Source organism: Trichomycterus rosablanca, chromosome 7 (genome assembly GCF_030014385.1).
Source record: "Trichomycterus rosablanca isolate fTriRos1 chromosome 7, fTriRos1.hap1, whole genome shotgun sequence".
Taxonomy (NCBI): domain Eukaryota; kingdom Metazoa; phylum Chordata; class Actinopteri; order Siluriformes; family Trichomycteridae; genus Trichomycterus; species Trichomycterus rosablanca.
Window position 1 is genome coordinate 37,023,739 of NC_085994.1, and position 18,430 is coordinate 37,042,168.

The 18,430-nt window shown below is 39.3% G+C and overlaps 1 protein-coding gene across 1 annotated transcript in view; it reads right to left on the bottom strand.

Moving 5' to 3' along the window:
• Positions 1–479: 479 nt before the first annotated feature.
• Positions 480–18,430, bottom strand: part of nr6a1a (nuclear receptor subfamily 6, group A, member 1a) — a 32,237-nt gene continuing 14,286 nt past the window's right edge. The window contains 10 exon segments of the mRNA XM_062998187.1: positions 480–616; positions 1,877–2,029; positions 2,312–2,433; positions 5,126–5,380; positions 5,588–5,797; positions 6,109–6,275; positions 10,655–10,710; positions 13,115–13,345; positions 14,752–14,766; positions 15,775–15,834. Of these exon segments, the coding sequence (XP_062854257.1) occupies positions 480–616; positions 1,877–2,029; positions 2,312–2,433; positions 5,126–5,380; positions 5,588–5,797; positions 6,109–6,275; positions 10,655–10,710; positions 13,115–13,345; positions 14,752–14,766; positions 15,775–15,834 (1,406 nt within the window).

Here is an 18,430-nt window from a genome sequence, read left to right on the forward strand (position 1 = left end):
CAGCCTTTATGCTGTGATTGTAGAACATTTTTCTCCAGCCCACATCGTACCAGTGTTAACAGTCTTGATGACTACTGAACAATACAGTGCAAGTGTGTGTTTTCTAAAGCACACAAGAAAACATGTAATTGTCAAAGCAGCCAAGCAGTACGACTGATATGAGGACAGAGAAGGCACCTGAAGTGCTCCTCCTGAGGTAGTCCACACATTCCAGCAAATAATTCTAGTCCTAATTCTAACAGTGGCAACACATTCTGCAGTCGGACGAGCAGGATTAAACTCCACTGCGGATTTTGTGCGTTTTCAAACGAGCAGCAGCAGAACTTTGTGTGCAGTGGAGCTCAGTATACATTCAGCTCTGTCTGGTAATAAATAGAGAGGAAAGAAAAAAAACCCTATAAAATAGCTGCATCACATTCATTAAACTGGGGCAGGTCCAAAACCTCGCCCCTGTGCATTCACAGGCGAAGAGGGTGGAGTTAGTTGGCAGGGGCGGTGCCCTTTGTCACACAGGGGGAGGAGCTTGTCCTGTAGTTGTTTAGGCTGGACTTACAGGAGTGCAGGACCGCCTTGAACAGCAGGGGGAGCTGCTCCAGAGGAACATTTACCAGTTTCCCTAAAACATGAATGGAGACAAGAGTGAGTTTCACCAGAGGGGTCAACATTAACAGGTAAGCAGGTAAATTTAATTATAATCTTAAGTGGATCTTATAAATCTTGCTGGATTTCTTGACTGATTGACTGTAGCCCATCTGTAACTCCGTACACTTTATCAATCCTCTTTATTCCATTTATAAATAATAAATCAATGGACCTCAATAGGACCCCCACTGACCAGATACTGTTTGGGCGGTGGACACTTTTCAGCACTGCAATGACACTAACATGGTAATGACATAGTAGTGTGTGTTGTACCTGTTTTTTCTATGATTTTTAAACACCCTAAAGACAAATCTGTGAAGAGCGGCATAGTGCTCCAACCAAATACAAGGTCAACAGTGTCATGTGACTAGAAAGTGTCTACCAATAAAAGACTAGAACACAAAGTTCTGTACACCTATGACCAGTGCTATGGGGTATGTGTTCCTAATAAAGAGACCAGTAAGTGTAAATAGTATTGAAAAATCCCAACAACACTGCTGCACCGGATACAATCATACCAGAACACCTCACACTAGTCTGTCATTAGCAGGTTAGTGTCATTGCAGTGCTGTGAATTGTTGACCACCTGATCCACATCTGGTCAGTGGAAGTCCTATAGGGGTTAATTAATTAATCAGGTACAGGTAGGTATGGGGGGTTACAAAGAGTACAGAGTACCAAATGGGCCACAGTCAGCTTATAAAAAATAAGTGTTATAAAGTCTTATAAATCCATAAGTGTTTGTACCAGATATATGTTCCTAATAAAACGGTACAAAAAGCAACACGGTGCCAGCTTTATTTACAGCAAACATTTCATTGTGAGAGGCTTATAGGTAATTTTCCACTATATTACTTTAATACTAAAAACAAACTGGAGTAATCGTTTATAAGACCTGTTTAAAAAGACGAGCGTGTTTTCCTTTTTATGAAGCAGTGTTTGTATGAAGAAGCAGCCCCCTGCTGCCCTCACTGTAAACTGCAACTGCACTGACAAGCTACCCCTGTAACCACCACCCTACTGAAACCCAAAAATATCAAGGTCTCTTTAAAACCATAATTATTTGAGGTCTAGGAAATAATACAACCTGCCCTATAATTTAAGACAGAAGTAGTAAACCGATTAGTCATTTCAGCCTTTTGTTGTAAATGTAATAATAAAATTAAACGAGATAAACCAGATCTCACAATCACACCCGTTCTGAACAGTGAATAGAGCGTGAATAGAGCTTTACCTGCAATGCAGCGTATTTCAGGGAGACACATCATGATCTCCGGGAAGCGTTTGGGCTGGTGAGGATACTTGTACTCAGTGTAGTCCTGGCACACGTACCAGTACCGCTTGTTCAGCTGCTCCAACTGGGCCACGTTGGTCAAACCTCGGATATCTAGAGTACAGAGAGACGTGATCATCAAATTGAAGATGTGTCTGCAATAGGTTTGTTTTTCAACACTGTGGTTTATTAGCACTTATTTTCTGTATTTTCTGTTCAGGGGCCTTGTAAAATACAGAACAACCTGTTTTGTGAACTAAACAACACTAGTTTGAAGACTTGCCAACCCAACAAAACAATCCAAACTACTGCTGAAAAAACAAAACAATCCAAACATGCTGAGAAATGCAAGCTAATGCGGTAGGACTGGTGCTGGGTGGGTTAGAGCTGGGTTACCTTGATTGAGAAAGTTGATGGCCTTCATGCAGGCATACTCTTCATTGCTGACCTTCAGTTGGTGGAACTTGCGGAACAGATAGATCAGCTTCTCCATCACCTCCATGCCATCCTCACTAAACCTACACACACACACACACACACACACACACACACACACACACACACACACACACACATTATCAGCACATTCCATTCTAGCCATTCCATTAAATAACGGTCACTTACAAAAGCTCCACGTTACCTTGTACTAACGTAAATTGATTTGTACGAATATTATGTCATAATATCTTTCTGCCTTTGTATGGAATAGTTTTTGGTGTGGGGTTAGATAGGTAGGCAACTCCATATTATTGCCTAAGTTTTTGAAATATCCAACAAGCTTTTTATGAAGCGTCTATATACTTTTGACCATATAGTATGTTAATATTACTACTGTTAATCGGTTAATATATTTCAAATAAAAAAACACATACTTCTAATAGACTTAAAGCTCATGCACAGATACTTAAAGAAAAGGAGACTACAGAGTCAAGGTGCATCGGACAGTTTCCCAGTGGCCATTTACAATTTATTTATGACCAATGCCTACAACAAATAATGAACAATATTTACATTTACATTTTTGGCATTTAGCAGACGCTTTTATCCAAAGCGACTTACATTACAGTGACAGTATACAGTCTGAGCAATTGAGGGTTAAGGGCCTTGCTCAAGGGCCCAACAGCAGCAACCGGCAGTGGTGGGGCTTGAACCAGCAACCTTCTAGTTACTAGTCCAGTATCTTAACGACTAGGCTACTGCTTGCTTGTATCTACTTTGAAAACTTGGTATCAGAAATGATGTACCAAATGTGTTATTATTAATAGTAAAAGTCCTAAGATGCCATTCACCCAAAGCAAAAGCTAAAATCCAGCCCACGTCACCTATTTACCCATGCTGGAATAATTTAATCATGCATTGTACAGCTCTGATAATCTTTAATTCACTTATTTTTGTAGCACTGCATCACTTATCAGCTCTGATTACAATCCCACCTTAATTCCCTCTGCCTCTGTGAGCTCTCCTCCCTGATAGTGGCCCATCATTTTAATTAGTACCTGCGCTGTTAAAGTGGATCTTACACGCTGTGATCGTATCTGCATGCCTAACACCGCTGTAAATCCACACAGGAGATAACAAGGGTCAGCTCCTGCTTCCAGACTAATCTGCACAAACTATATGCACCCCCCACACACAACACAAACAACAAACTCTGACCACAACAATGCAAAACCCTGCTAAAACTTCAACAATCAAGAGTTTGAAATCTTTCTGAGCTGAATCAGACATCAAAAACACAAAGGAACAGAAACCTGGTCCATGTTTTATGTCTGAGCGGAGAGAAGAATGCAGAAGAAAGACATGACGGCACTATTTTATTGTCTGTACCATCACACAGCCTCCCACACACTCTTTCTTCCTCCACACACACATTTCAACTTGCTAGACCCGAACCCAGATGCCTGCAACTACCTCAACCATGAAGAATAGGCCAACTGTAATTATTTATAGCCAATAAAGCACAAATCACTACAGACATTCCCACCAGCCCTGTCAAGATCAAACCCAGTGTATACCTTTCCCCTGACACACCAACACTTAATTATACATGTACCTCACCTGTACCTCATCAATCATACGCTCGAGAGGAAACAGGGCCCTTGGTTACTCAGTGTTGGTTTATGATTTAGGATTAAGATACAAATACTATTAATATTACATTAGATAATAGGAAGCAGCTAATTGGCACAACAAATAGTGTGGGTGCCGCACAGCTCCATTACTAGAATCCCAAAACACTAATGAACACATTCTTGATTTTTACCTTCTACGACCTTCAGTCCATGAATGAAAAATTGCTTGAAGTCATTAATCTTTAGAGGTATAAAATAAATATATAAACTAAATAATGCTTCCAAAGTTGTGGTAACAGTTTGAGGAAGGCCATTTTCTGTTCCAGCATGTCACATGGTTTCAACTATTTGGTGTGACAGGACTCCAGCGGTTTTTTAAAATCTTAATATTTCCATAAATTGCAGCCAGTCTTTCTGGATAGACTCTGGCCCTACTGCTACCCTGATGGGAATAAAGCAATTGCTAAAATTACCATGTAAAGTTTAGCTCTTATCCTGAAGTAAATCCCACATCTAAAACCTTTAACCTGGATAAATGGCTGAGTGATATGGTTGATTTGGTCCAAAACTTTCTACCAGATCTTAAAATGGTCCGGAACATACCTTTTTCCCTCTCCATCTTAAATTTGGCCTAAATCTGAATTCTAACTGTTAAAAAGTGGACAGGTTTTGATTAGGGGGCTATAATATTAACGTCCTGCTAAACAAATCCAAGTCTGATCTGAAAGTGGCCTAAACTTTAAATTCTAAACTTCAGGGCAATGGTGGTTAAGGTACTTGACTAGTCATTTGAAGGATGCCAGTTGAAGCTTCATTACAGCCAAGTTGCCACAATTGGACCCCTGAGCTAGACTTAATCCTCAAGTTAGTTTGGATAAAAGCTTCTGATATATACCGAAAATGTATACGTAAATTCTGAACTCTGATTCTACAATGGCCCAAAATCAAAATCAGACCTTGAAGTGCACCAAAGAGGAGCATGAGGAGCATCTGTTTAAATTACCCATATACCGTATATGACAAGTCATTTCCATTGTACATTCAATAAAAAGGCCAGTGAATGTGCCAGTGGTAAAGCAAGATCTTCTTTGAACCCGGTTTTAAAACCCTTTCTCCCCTGCCGGTTGAAGTGACTCACCCCTGCAGCTCGTGGTCAGTAGGCGTGTACTTGTCAGTTACATTGGCGAGGTCGCCCAGGATCTGGGCGCTGTAGACAGTCAGGCAGGCCAGCAGGATCAGTTCCTGCCACGTAGCACTAAGCAGGCGCGTGTAATCCTCGATGGAGAGCTCACAGAAGAACGGCAGCTTCTTAATCCATGATATCTGACGGAAGAGCAGCTCATCGGCCAGACGGCACAACAGCGCAAACAGCTCCACCTGGGTCACCTGATACCTGAAAACAAAGGGGAGATAAATGATACTGTCTTATGTTCTAATACAAAGAGGATTGAATAAATAATGCCCTCAAAACCTGAATTCTTAAATCTTTAACAATTATAATTTAGACCTTAAATTGACCAAAAGTCTCAGCTCGGATGTTTCCATGACCTCTACAAATGACCCAAATGTAATTAGATGAACTGATTGATTAAGTGCTTACCCATCTTCAATGAGCATGGGTGTGCCCAGTGGTGCCAGTTCCTCTGCTGCCACCAGCTGGCTGATGAGGGTATGGCTCTGTGGGTACAGGCTTCGAGGCTGGGCGGCATAACCAAACAGGTGTGGAAGCAACTGGTAGTGCTGAGCCACAGCGGTGCCGATGTACTGGTCCCTAAGCGCCGCTGTGTACCCGTTCAGATCCACCGACCGACTGCATAGAGGGCAAGAGGGAGACGGGGGTTAAATTAAGGTGTGAAGGAGTGAGGAGAGTCTTCGGCTCATCAGCATAAAGCAAAACAGACATTCAGATTCAAACTCAAAACAAAGATCTAACCGACCAGCAGATGATCTGGAGCACTTCTGGATTAGAAAATATTGTGTGATGCAAGTAGGAGAAGGAACATGGCAACACATATCACATGTTTGTTTGGACGTGTCACCATATTCAGGTTAATCAGTTGCCAATCAGTTAAAACAGCGAGGTGTGTATGGAAAGTGTCTTTGATGGACACGAGTGCTTACTTGGAGGAGAGTGTGGATGCGGGCGAGGGCTGGTTGCCATCGGAGACACCGTTGCCAGGAGAACTGTGATCACTGTCACCATTGTTGCCCCAGGTGTGCTCGGCCAAGTTGGCCTCGTCCTTAAACTCCTGACCAGACATGATCCTCTCAATCTCCTCATCTGAAATCTGAAGGGAAAAAAGAGTTACCAAATACCTGGCATTGGCAACAACAAAAATAAGTGAATAAAACTCTCAGCTTTAATGTTCATTGTTTACCAGGAAAAAAGGAAAAGGAAAAAAGAAAGACAATAAAGATAGTTGTGGATGCAGAGATCATTAGGCTTTATACTTCTATAGATCCTTCAGGTGTGTGTTGTGTATTGTATAATGGTTCAGGTGTGTGTGGTGTAGTGTAGTGTATGATGTTTTGGGTGTGTGTGGTATAGTGTAGTGTATGATGGTTTAGGTGTGTATATTTGTAATGGTTCAGGTGTGTGTGGTGTAATGTAGTTTAATATGGTTCAGGTGTGTGTGGTGTAATGTAGTTTAATATGGTTCAGGTGTGTGTTGTGTATTGTATAATGGTTCAGGTGTGTGTGGTGTAGTGTAGTGTATGATGTTTTGGGTGTGTGTGGTATAGTGTAGTGTATGATGGTTTAGGTGTGTATATTTGTAATGGTTCAGGTGTGTGTGGTGTAATGTAGTTTAATATGGTTCAGGTGTGTGTAGTGTAGTGTAAAATGATTCAATTGTGTGTGGTGTAGTGTAGTGTATAATGGTTCAGGTGTGTAGTGTAGTGTATGATGGTTCGGGGGGGTGTAGAGTAGTATATAATGGGTCAGGTGTGTGTAGTGTAGTGTAAAATGATTCAGTTGTGTGTGGTGTAGTGTATAATGGTTCAGGTGTGTGTAGTGTAGTGTATGATGGTTCGGGTGTGTGTAGTGTAGTGTATGATGTTCGGGTGTGTGTAGTGTAGTGTATGATGGTTCGGGTGTGTGTAGTGTAGTGTATGATGGTTCAGGTGTGTGTAGTGTAGTGTATAATGGTTCAGGAGTGTGTGGTGTAGTGTAAAATGATTCAATTGTGTGTGGTGTAGTGTAGTGTATAATGGTTCAGGTGTTTGTAGTGTAGTATATAATGGTGTGGGTGTGTGTAGTGTATGATGGTTTGGGTGTGTGTAGTGTAGTGTATGATGGTTCGGGTGTGTGTAGTGTAGTGTATAATGGGTCAGGTGTGTGTAGTGTAGTGTAAAATGATTCAGTTGTGTGTGGTGTAGTGTATAATGGTTCAGGTGTGTGTAGTGTAGTGTATGATGGTTCGGGTGTGTGTAGTGTAGTGTATGATGTTCGGGTGTGTGTAGTGTAGTGTATGATGGTTTGGGTGTGTGTAGTGTAGTGTATGATGGTTCGGGTGTGTGTAGTGTAGTGTATAATGGTTCAGGAGTGTGTGGTGTAGTGTAAAATGATTCAATTGTGTGTGGTTTAGTGTAGTGTATAATGGTTCAGGTGTTTGTAGTGTAGTATATAATGGTGTGGGTGTGTGTAGTGTATGATGGTTTGGGTGTGTGTAGTGTAGTGTATGATGGTTCGTGTGTGTGTAGTGTAGTGTATAATGGTTCAGGTGTGTGTGGTGTAGTGTGAAATGATTCACTTGTGTGTGGTGTAGTGTAGTGTAGTGTAGTGTATAATGGTTCAGGTGTTTGTAGTGTAGTATATAATGGTGTGGGTGTGTGTAGTGTATGATGGTTTGGGTGTGTGTAGTGTAGTGTATGATGGTTCGGGTGTGTGTAGTGTAGTGTATAATGGTTCAGGTGTGTGTGGTGTAGTGTAAAATGATTCAATTGTGTGTGGTGTAGTGTAGTGTATAATGGTTCAGGTGTGTAGTGTAGTGTAGTGTATGATGGTTCAGGTGTGTAGTGTAGTGTATGATGGTTCAGGTGTGTAGTGTAGTGTAGTGTAGTGTATGATGGTTCAGGTGTGTAGTGTAGTGTATAATGGTTCAGGTGTGTGAGGTGTAGTGTAATATGATTCGGGTATGCGTGGTGTAGTGTAATATGATTTAGGTGTTTGTGGTGTAGTGTATAATGGTTCAGGTGTGTGTGGTGTAGTGTAAAATGATTCAATTGTGTGTGGTGTAGTGTAGTGTGTAATGGTTCAGGTGTGTGTAGTGTAGTGTATAATGGTTCAGGTGTGTAGTGTATAATGGTTCAGGTGTGTGTAGTGTAGTGTATGATGGTTCAGGTGTGTAGTATAGTGTATGATGGTTCAGGTGTGTAGTGTAGTGCAGGGGTTTTCAACCTGTGGGTACTTGTCTGGGGGGGCGCAAGTGCCTGACCGGGGGGCGCGGCATTACGAGATTTTTTTACTTCTAAAACTAAAGCAATTCATTTTTCACCCACGGGAGACTTGTTTCATTACTCTAACTGACCACGCTCACACGCACATTTAATGTTATTCAGTTCCGTCTGAAAAAAACCTTCAAAATAGGGCTCACAGCGAAGATAACCGGTGACAAAAGCAACGATCGCTGTTATAGGACGTGTTTGTGTCTTTAAGAGAGACGCTCTGTTCACAGTATCTATTATAAGTGACTCAGGAGTCAATTCATTTTAAGCGCAGCATAAGTTTCTTTTCTCAGTCATCTCTCCGTGTTTACTGTTATAATGAATGTTGCGGTTGTAAATAAACACCAAATACTACAGAACATTTTGTGTGACTCGCTTACCTTAAAAAGCTCAGGCTTAATTATACTGAGTATTACCACAGAGTCAGAGTCGTTCTGCCTGTGGAGCTAAACGTTTTCAGTCAGAGCAGATGATCCTGAACTAACCAACTTAGTAATTGATGAACTTTTGTCTATGCTTGACTCTGTGAAGTAACGTTTTCTGCTCTCGTCTACATCAAAAAGCAAGAACCGCTTATTTACCGCTGATTTACCAAAGTGAACCATGAATTTATATAATGTGCTGATAGAATCGGCTCAGATGGGGTCTAAAACTAAAGCAATTATCTTTTTATCTTTTGTATTATCTTTTTAAAGTAATATTTTCAATCAGCAAAATTGCATCGTATGTATGATGTGCACAACATTAATGACGTTATTTTAGCTTGTCAGAAGCTTTCTCAATGATTTCTGTGCGGTGGTTGACGAAGGGGAGGGGTGTGTGGCGCAAGTTGGGGGGGGGGTGCAAGTTCGCGGTTGGCACACAAAGGGGGGCGCATGTCCGAAAAGGTTGAAAACCCCTGGTGTAGTGTATAATGGTTCAGGTATGTGTGGTGTAGTGTAATATGATTCAGGTATGTGTGGTGTAGTGTAATATGATTTAGGTGTTTGTGGTGTAGTGTAATATGATTTAGGTGTTTGTGGTGTAGTGTAATATGATTTAGGTGTTTGTGGTGTAGTGTAATATGATTTAGGTGTTTGTAGTGTAGTGTAATATGATTTAGGTGTTTGTGGTGTAGTGTAATATGATTTAGGTGTTTGTGGTGTAGTGTAATATGATTTAGGTGTTTGTAGTGTAGTGTAATATGATTTAGGTGTTTGTGGTGTAGTGTAATATGATTTAGGTGTTTGTGGTGTAGTGTAAAATGGTTCAGTGTGTGTTGTAGTGTAGTGTTTGCAATCCATGATGGTTTAGCTGTGTGAGGTGTAGTGCATGATGGTTCAGGTATGTGAGGTGTAGTGTAGTGTATGATGCAGCTGTGTGTGGTGCATGATGCTTTAGGTATATATATGTGTAATAATTTAGATGTGTAGTGAATCTGGTGTGTGTATGTGTGTGTGTGCGCGCACTCGCGTGTATGAGCACAGAGTGACAGTGCGGGGTCAGAAGGCGAGGCGGGGACCGGCCTCAGGTGCGGTTCAGCCTCATGCTTTATAAAAAAAGGAACAAAGCTGTTCTTTCATAACTCCACTCCCCCCAGCAATCAACACACAGCCACATATGGTTCATCACTCTAAATAGAGTCTAAAGCTTAATGACTGCACTCTGAACACTAATGTAACCTAACACACACACACACACGTTTAGCTATTCAGAGCTCCTGATTCGTCAGCCCACGTGTCCGCTTTTCTAACAGCTGACCTGCACAAGCACACACCACCTTTCTGATAATTAGACATTTCATCAAACACAAAAGGCTGTTTTATTCTATTGGAGAATTAAACGCTCTCAGCAAAGGTGCAGGAGCATACATGCAAACACACACGCCAACACAGCGATATGATGAGCCTAATACGGTCTGAACGAGAAGAATGACAAGAAGGTGCATTCAGCTGAGCCGCGGCCTTGAAGGAAAGACATTCGCTAATGAAATTAACCTATTTCATTTAATCTCTCTTTGTGGCTTTATCTGCATCCGTATCGCTCTCTTTGAAGTATACACAGAGACAATCCTCAGTAAGCCTGATCTTAATTAAGACATCCACAAGAACTAAACATGACAAGAATGTTTCTCAGCCGACGCCAACTTTATACAGAACGAGGGGCCCGAATTCAAAATGAACTGGGAATGAATACTGGCACGCTGAAAAGAAGACGTGTATAAAAGAGAATGCACGTTTACCTGAACAGGCCCGATGCTTTTGTTCCTCCCACCTGGCATGCCATCCTCTCTGATTGCTAAAACACATAAAGCAAAAAAAAGTTTCATATGACACGTCTTTAAAACAGTGCAAAGAAATGATTTCCTAATTCACAGTCTTTCAATCCCTGTTCAGTCTGCAAGTGGTTGGAAAACGTGCTGTAAACGTCTCTAGCAATCAAGAAGATGAATTTTATACGTCAAATCTGAGTATTTTAAAGGTAAAAGTTGTCCTCTTGAGAAATAAGGAAGCTTTATTTTATTGATGAACTAGTGAACTGCTGTATTTAACTGGCAAACCCTAAATAAAGGAAAAAGGGTACAACTGATTTTATACCATTAAGGTTACAACCCAAGCCAAAAGAAAAATGACTTCTGTGCTTCCATTTCTGAGTATACAGCTGGAGTTTGGTTTGGCTATGTAAGTACGGAACAAAACCAAACTCCAGAGTTGTGCACCACTGTCACTGATCTTCATGGACACCCATTTCAATCTCAAGCCAACTTTACAGTGCATGACTTACTCCCTTGCAACTGTCAGCACAGACAAAGCACACAGCCACCAATGAGAGATTTCACACCACTGTTAATACTTTAGTAGCACAAACCCAGACTGTACCTCAATAAAAACTTGAGACCTTTACTGCTGGAATATTGCTGAAAAATAAATAATAAAGTAAAAATAATAGATGTGAGAGGTGTGCTTGAAATAGTGCAGGGATCAAGGCCGCATTTGATGGTGTACAAAGTTACAATATTGTAGTTGAACTCTGTGACCAACGTTTTTCAGAAACTACAAAAAAGCAGACCTGTCCTGAATTAGAAGCTGCTGGAACATGAACTGCATTGTCCACAGGCTGATGTGCAGAAAAAATACCACTTTTTAAAACCTGTAAAAAGTTTGATGTATTTTTTCCATTGTAAAGTTTGTGGATCAGTTTAATGGGTGCAATCAAACTAGCTTTATTTATTCAGGTTAACTGATATTATTTAACTTCTTACACCATCAAATAAATGATATACTGTATATGTATATATGTATATTTTTGACCCAGTGGAATTAAAAAAATCCAAACAGCTAATTAAAAGAAACTATGCTGCATATATTTTTTTTAATCTTAGTTCTGCCCTGACTTTATGTGCCTTAAAAGTTAAAATACAATTCAAAAATTTTTAAATAAAAAATTCCCCTGCTTTTACTTTGAATTTTTTTCGTTGCTGAAACGTTCCAGTAAGTATAAAGGCTCTATATGTTGTGTGTGCAGTAGAATGTGGTAGTAAAACAGACAGTGAATGAATGAATGAATGAATAATCAACGGTGCAATTAAATTTAAACCTCTAGTCTGATCCTAGATTTTAGGATCATTGGGAGTTATTTGGATCAATAATGCTGGTTGGCCAACTTGTCATTACACTGGACTGTTAGATAAAGAGACCGGAACCTTAATGACTGATTAAAACGTCTCTGAAATCGATCCTGATGGGTGTTTCACAGTCTGGCCACAAGGGGGCGATATAAGCTAATATTATGCCAGTTTTTCATTCAGCTCTCGTTTAACAGGGAAACAAAAATAAATAAAGTTTATCTAACCAATTCTGTAAAAAAATACAAATACAAAAGCATAATATATAAGAAATCAGTGGACAAAATTAGGAAATATAAATAAAAAAGAAAAAAAATCCAGAAAAATTAAAAAAGCAAAATATGGGCAAAATAGTTTAAACACAATAAAGGTATGGTAGAGGCGCTCGAGTGGCACAGCTGGGATCCTGGTAGAGAATCTAATTCCCGAGAAATGCTATCAGCCGGTCGGGCATCTACATACAGACATGACTGGTTAAGCCTGGGTTGATGATCAAAGCCCGGTGATGAATTGGCATCTAGTCCAGAGTCTGGTATTGCATTATACCTAATGATTTCAGTGAAGCCAGAAACACCCTGACCCTGACCAGGATAAAGCGCTGGTAAAACATGAAAATGGGATGAAATAAATACGGTAGTAATCCTTTCAGAGAAAAAAATATGGTCAGAAACAATAAAATATACAGTAGGTGTAAAAGAAAAGAACCAACAAAAAAAATTAAAATGTTCAGTTCATTTATAATCTATGGAATCAAAAATTAAAATGTTCAGTTCATTCATAATCTATGGAATCAAAAATTAAAATGTTCAGTTCATTTATAATCTATGGAATCAAAAATTAAAATGTTCAGTTCAGTTTTAAAACCTAATTTTTAAACCAATGCATTTTGTCATAATAAAAAATGAAGTCTCACTATCTTTTCAATCAATCAATACATTTTGAAGATTCACTATGTTTTAAATCAACACAGTTATACAGTATGTTAACTAGATTTTTACATCAGACTGATAGAACAGCTGCTGCAAGAACAGATGTGATGAAAAAAACTGAGCCCTGGTGTGGGTGTTGCCATCTTACCTTTCCTGTTCATGCCCATCTGCAGGCACTTGAGCAGGCGGCAGTACTGGCAGCGGTTGCGCTGCTTGCGTGACATCTCGCAGTTCTTGTCACGGCTGCAGCGATACACGCGCTTGTTGCAGATGCTGCGCTTGAAGAAGCCCTTGCAGCCCTCACAGGAAATGATGCCATAGTGGAGTCCTGTAGCACGGTCTCCACAGATCAGACAGGAGCGCTGCTCAGACTGGTCATCTGATGGAAACAGAAATTAAAATCATGAGTTTGTGAGATGAATTTAAGTTAAGAGATGAACTGTTGCTTTGATGTGCAGGAAGGATCTCCAGGAACAAGCTGCCTGGTCTCGACACGACCGCGTGATTAATTTATGTTGAAGGCCGCAGAGGATTTGTGGCCATTCATTCAAAAGATGACAGAATTTAAATAGGTGGGCACTTAATTTGGTCAAGAAAGCCTTAATCTATGTTCCAGTTCATTCCAAAGCTGTTCAGTGCTGCTGACTTCAGGACTCTGCTCTGTGCACACGGACACTGTCAACCTGGAAATAGAAAGGGCCTTCCCTAAACTGTTGCTGCAACATTGGAAGCTGTAATATACTGTAATTTTCTTTATATAACTGGAGACATGAAAATAAAAGTATTAAAAAAGAACAGAAGGAACAGCCTTAGAATGTGTTAGAAAAAATGAGAAAAAAGAAACTAAAACAAATGAAAAATATTTTATATGAAAACTAAGTAAAATAAATATCTAGTCACCACCCTCCCACTCCCAAAAATAAATACAGGTATAGAAATAAGTACTACACACTTTTAAAAGAACCAGGCCTTAGCAGATGAGCTGCATTGGTCATGGTGTGTGTGGTCTACATGGTGTGTGTTGTTGTGTTGAGGGGGAATTTGCTGGCTCACGTTAGCTGTATCATGGATGACTGGGCAGGAAGAGGGTTCAAACTCAGAGCAGCGGAAACGCGAGCCTCATCTTCCCTTCCTCCCTCCCTCCTTCCCTCATCAGATCCCTTACTGAAGCCTGCTGGAGCCTCGGCCCTTACAGGAACACAGGACAGAAGGTACACGGACTGGGGACTCGGGGGCAGTGCTGATATACAGGACTCTGACAGAAGGGAAGCATCTCTGGTTCAAATGTTGGTCCAGAGGAACCATGTTTCAGCGTTTTAGCACTGAGGGAGGGATGGAGGACTGACAGTGAATATAAATGTGAGAAAACTCAAGTTCAGCACTAAAGCAACATACATGCACTGTTCCTAATCCGAGAGAGGAGCAGCTACACCCAGAGAAACAGAGCAAGAGACGGAAGAAGCTGTAGCTGCTGGAGAATGCGACGGGGTCAACTGCCAGGGCTGCAGGGCTATTAACAGTGAGTTCAAGTCATAAAAGCAGGGTCATGGCCCAGAGGCTTTTCTCCTTGCGTACGAGAGGGAGTTCCTCGGGCCTGTCGTTACAGCGGAGTCAAGAACAGGCCATTCAAACCCTCTGACGTGCCATTTACTCTCCTGTGAGACAGTACAAATACAGTGCCAATGGAGGCCGTGGAAATGAAAGGCTCGGCCGCCAGGCTTTTTTCTTTGTGGCGACGCGGCCATATTGAGGTCAGCAGTGCACCGGAGATGGCATGACCAGCACTGGACTCTTCCCTCACTGCACATGCATTGTTTGGTCTGATAGTAAGAGGCTTTAATGCTCTGAAACCAAAAACACTTACGCATATTCACGTGAGGGAGCTTCAGTTAAAAAAAGTATACTGATTTAATCCAGTCTACCAATAAAATACAATTATTCTAAACGTCGTATAGATAATTATAAACCCAAGTATAACAGTGCATTTTTAAATAATTGAAAAGGATTTTTAGTGGGATATAACACAAAGCAGTGTTGCAGAAACAGAACAATGGACAAAAATACGTTTAGGATAGTATGGAAATGTAAAATATATACAAATATGTTAAAATACAGTTAAAAAATCTAAAGAAATATGAGAAAAATATTAGAAATACAAACTTTAAGGTTTTTTTGATAATTTTTTTAATAAAATACATTTTCTATTATAAAAAATAGATAATAAATAGGTCAATTTGAGAGAGAATCTTTGTCAAATAAAAATACATATTCAAATCTATATTTTAATAAATAACTGAAAAGAAAAATCAATTATAAAAATAGAGAAAAATATAAGAATGTAAATTTAGCAAAAAATAAAATAGAGGGAAAAGATATATTATATATTATTAATATTCTTAAAATCTCAATTTTTTGCTCCTTTTTAAATATTTTAAATTTAAAAAACCTAATTTAAAACAAAACCAGGATTAATCTTTGTTTCTTCCACTTTCACTTATTTACCAGTTAAATGGAAACATCTGAAGGAGTTTGGGTGTATTACCATGAGAATGCGTTTGGCTTTGAGATGAGCCGGGGTGTGCTGAGAGATTTAGCATACTGTACCAGCCCTGTAGGAGCCGCCGGGCTCCTCCCAGACAAAGCATGATGGATTAGGCTTACATTGTTCAACAGGCTTTCCACATTTACAACACACCACTCATTCACACACACACCAACTCACACCGGCACAACAAGACTTACAAATAAAGTACAATACGTGTACTGAACACGGTTCACAGTATTAAAACCAACACTTTATTTACCTACAATTATTACTTTTATATTAACGGCTAGAATTCATTCTATTGGGTTTCTGAGTATCATAGACTATAAATAAAAATAAAACAAAAAATGACAGAAGGCATTCTTTACTTGATGCAAGACCTGACCATAAATGAGGGTATACAAATGCCAATTGGTATCATTTCTCAAGGTTTTATCATTTTTGTAGCACTTGTAGCATTTGAAAGCATTGACTTTAAATAAGCTTAAAATATTGTTCATTAACGTCTTATCAAGGTCAAACTATTCTGATCACAATTCAAATATATCTATTGTTTAATACTTTGGTTTTCCCTGTCATGTTCCTCAGGGTTGTTCCCAAATACTAACAAAAGGTAAACACAGATGGACCTTCAGCATCCTGATTACACAAAGCCACAAATCCAGTTTGAGCTGGATTAGATTGGACTGAGTCTGAATTCAGACTGGTTTAGCCTATAAGCTCCCCTACTGATGCCAAGTAGGTACATTTTACGTTTGGTACAGTGAAAGTAAACACAACACATAAAAACAGAAACTAAACATGAACTACAAACCACCTGAGAAACAAAATAAAATAAAAAATAAAAAAGCAGAAATCTACAAATACTACAAAAACGTACATTTGTTTCTAAAACTAAATGCTCAAACACTACATAGACACATTATTGTGAAATACAAAATTACATTTATTACATTTAATTTGTGGTTAATCAGACAACCAAGCTACATCACATGATTTTATTTTTCATTTGCACTACAGGGCTAACGTAGCTAACTTGACTCGGGAAAGACTTCCATTATTTGTTGTTATATAGCTTTTAGAAGATCATAAAGTCAAGCCATGATGTTGGTAGTAAAGATGGCATTGCTGACTCTGATTCTAAACAAAACCATCCAATCCGCAACCATCTCTGAGCTCATATGTTAGAAAATGATCAGTTAACACATGCCGCTTTGACAAATCTGAAAACAAAGTGGCTGTAAATACCTTAAAGTAACCACATACTGACTGTTTGAATACACATATTGACTGTTACGCTTTTAGAGAGCTACATGTCACGCTCTAAGTGAGAGTTAGTGACTGTATGAAAACTGGTACGAGTTTAGCTGTGAGAAACATTTCAGAAATGTAACGATGTAATACTGGTTTGCTTCACAGTGTTTTTAAAATGGTAAACATAAACAAAGATGTAGCAACACTGGATGACATTGATGAACTGCATTTATAACAGTCTTATTAACATCTGCACATAACATTATAATCTGATCTAAAAACACCATGAGCACAAACATTTCTTAAAACAATTCTGAGTTCTTTTAAATTAATTTGATAGTTTATTTCTGATTGGGGAGCACAAATGCTTTAGAGGAACATGAGCTTCCCTTGTGACCATTTGCTTTGCGTTAATAGTGTTATGCAGGATGCATTGCTGATCGTAAATTATTAAGTAGCCGATGTGAAATGACTGACTTCCTTTAATGAGAGAACGTTGCTACCAACGCCGGCTTCCTTTATTCACACGTCAGGCTCTTTGATTAGCCGAATTTGTCGCCCGTCTCTTTCAAGTGCATGGCCACCATATAAACCTGGAGTTCTCTCACACCTTCACCCACTTGATCCCACAGCGTCACCTCACGACTGCCCGCCCCCGTCTCAGGCTACCCTGTCACTCAAGTACATCCACACCAAGGTTATTACAGTTTATAGATTTAACTACACTTACACAACATCAATCCTAATAAAATATTTTAAATTATTAATAAAAATTTAAATAAAACCAATTAAAAACATTTTTAAAAATGGGGAAAGAGGAGTTTTAAAAATCTAAAAATCTAAAAAGTCTAAAAATTACATTAAAGGCAAGCTCAAAATACAGGGAGTACTTTTAATTTTCCATACATTTTACGTTTAGTACAACAAAAAACTGAAACTAAACATAAAGTATAAACCACCTGAGAAACTTAATAAAATAAAAAGCAGACATGCAAAATAAATTCATAATATAAAAATCCTTACAAAAAAATTTACATTTGTTTCTAAAAATAAAAAATCCAGAACTAAAACTAAACTTAATAAAAAACTTTCTTGTTTAAAATTCGAATAAAATATTTTTATGCTATACAAGTACATGCTTTAGATCTTAATCCATCACAGGACCCCTTCCCTCAGACATAGCCAATCATATCTGTGTAGATGCCCCTCCGGCCGACAGCAAAATGAAGATTTAGACCTGGATCTACATCTATCATACTAAACTCTTTGTGCAACTAAACCTTTGTGCTTATTAAATAAAAGTTACATGTGACTTACACCTGAAATGCTTTTAATTTATTTTTACAGCTTGGAAGTATTTTTAACTATTTTTAAATTTTTAACTAATGTGACATACAGGCTCCCAAAATGTTATCAATAACTTCACAACAAATGTTACAAACTTCAAGTTTTGGGTGGGTGTAGGAGGGGTAAGGCAGCCTCATCTTGAACCCTTCCCTATGCCTTGAGCTGTGTATCCCCCGCTACACACACACACAACTAAGACCCCCTGTTGGCTCTATTAAATTGTGCATTGTTGGCCTGGGGTCAGGCCTGGTTTTATTTTATACATTAGTAGGAGCATGAGTTGCCAAATCAGCAAGTTCTACGCCCAGCACAGCTGCT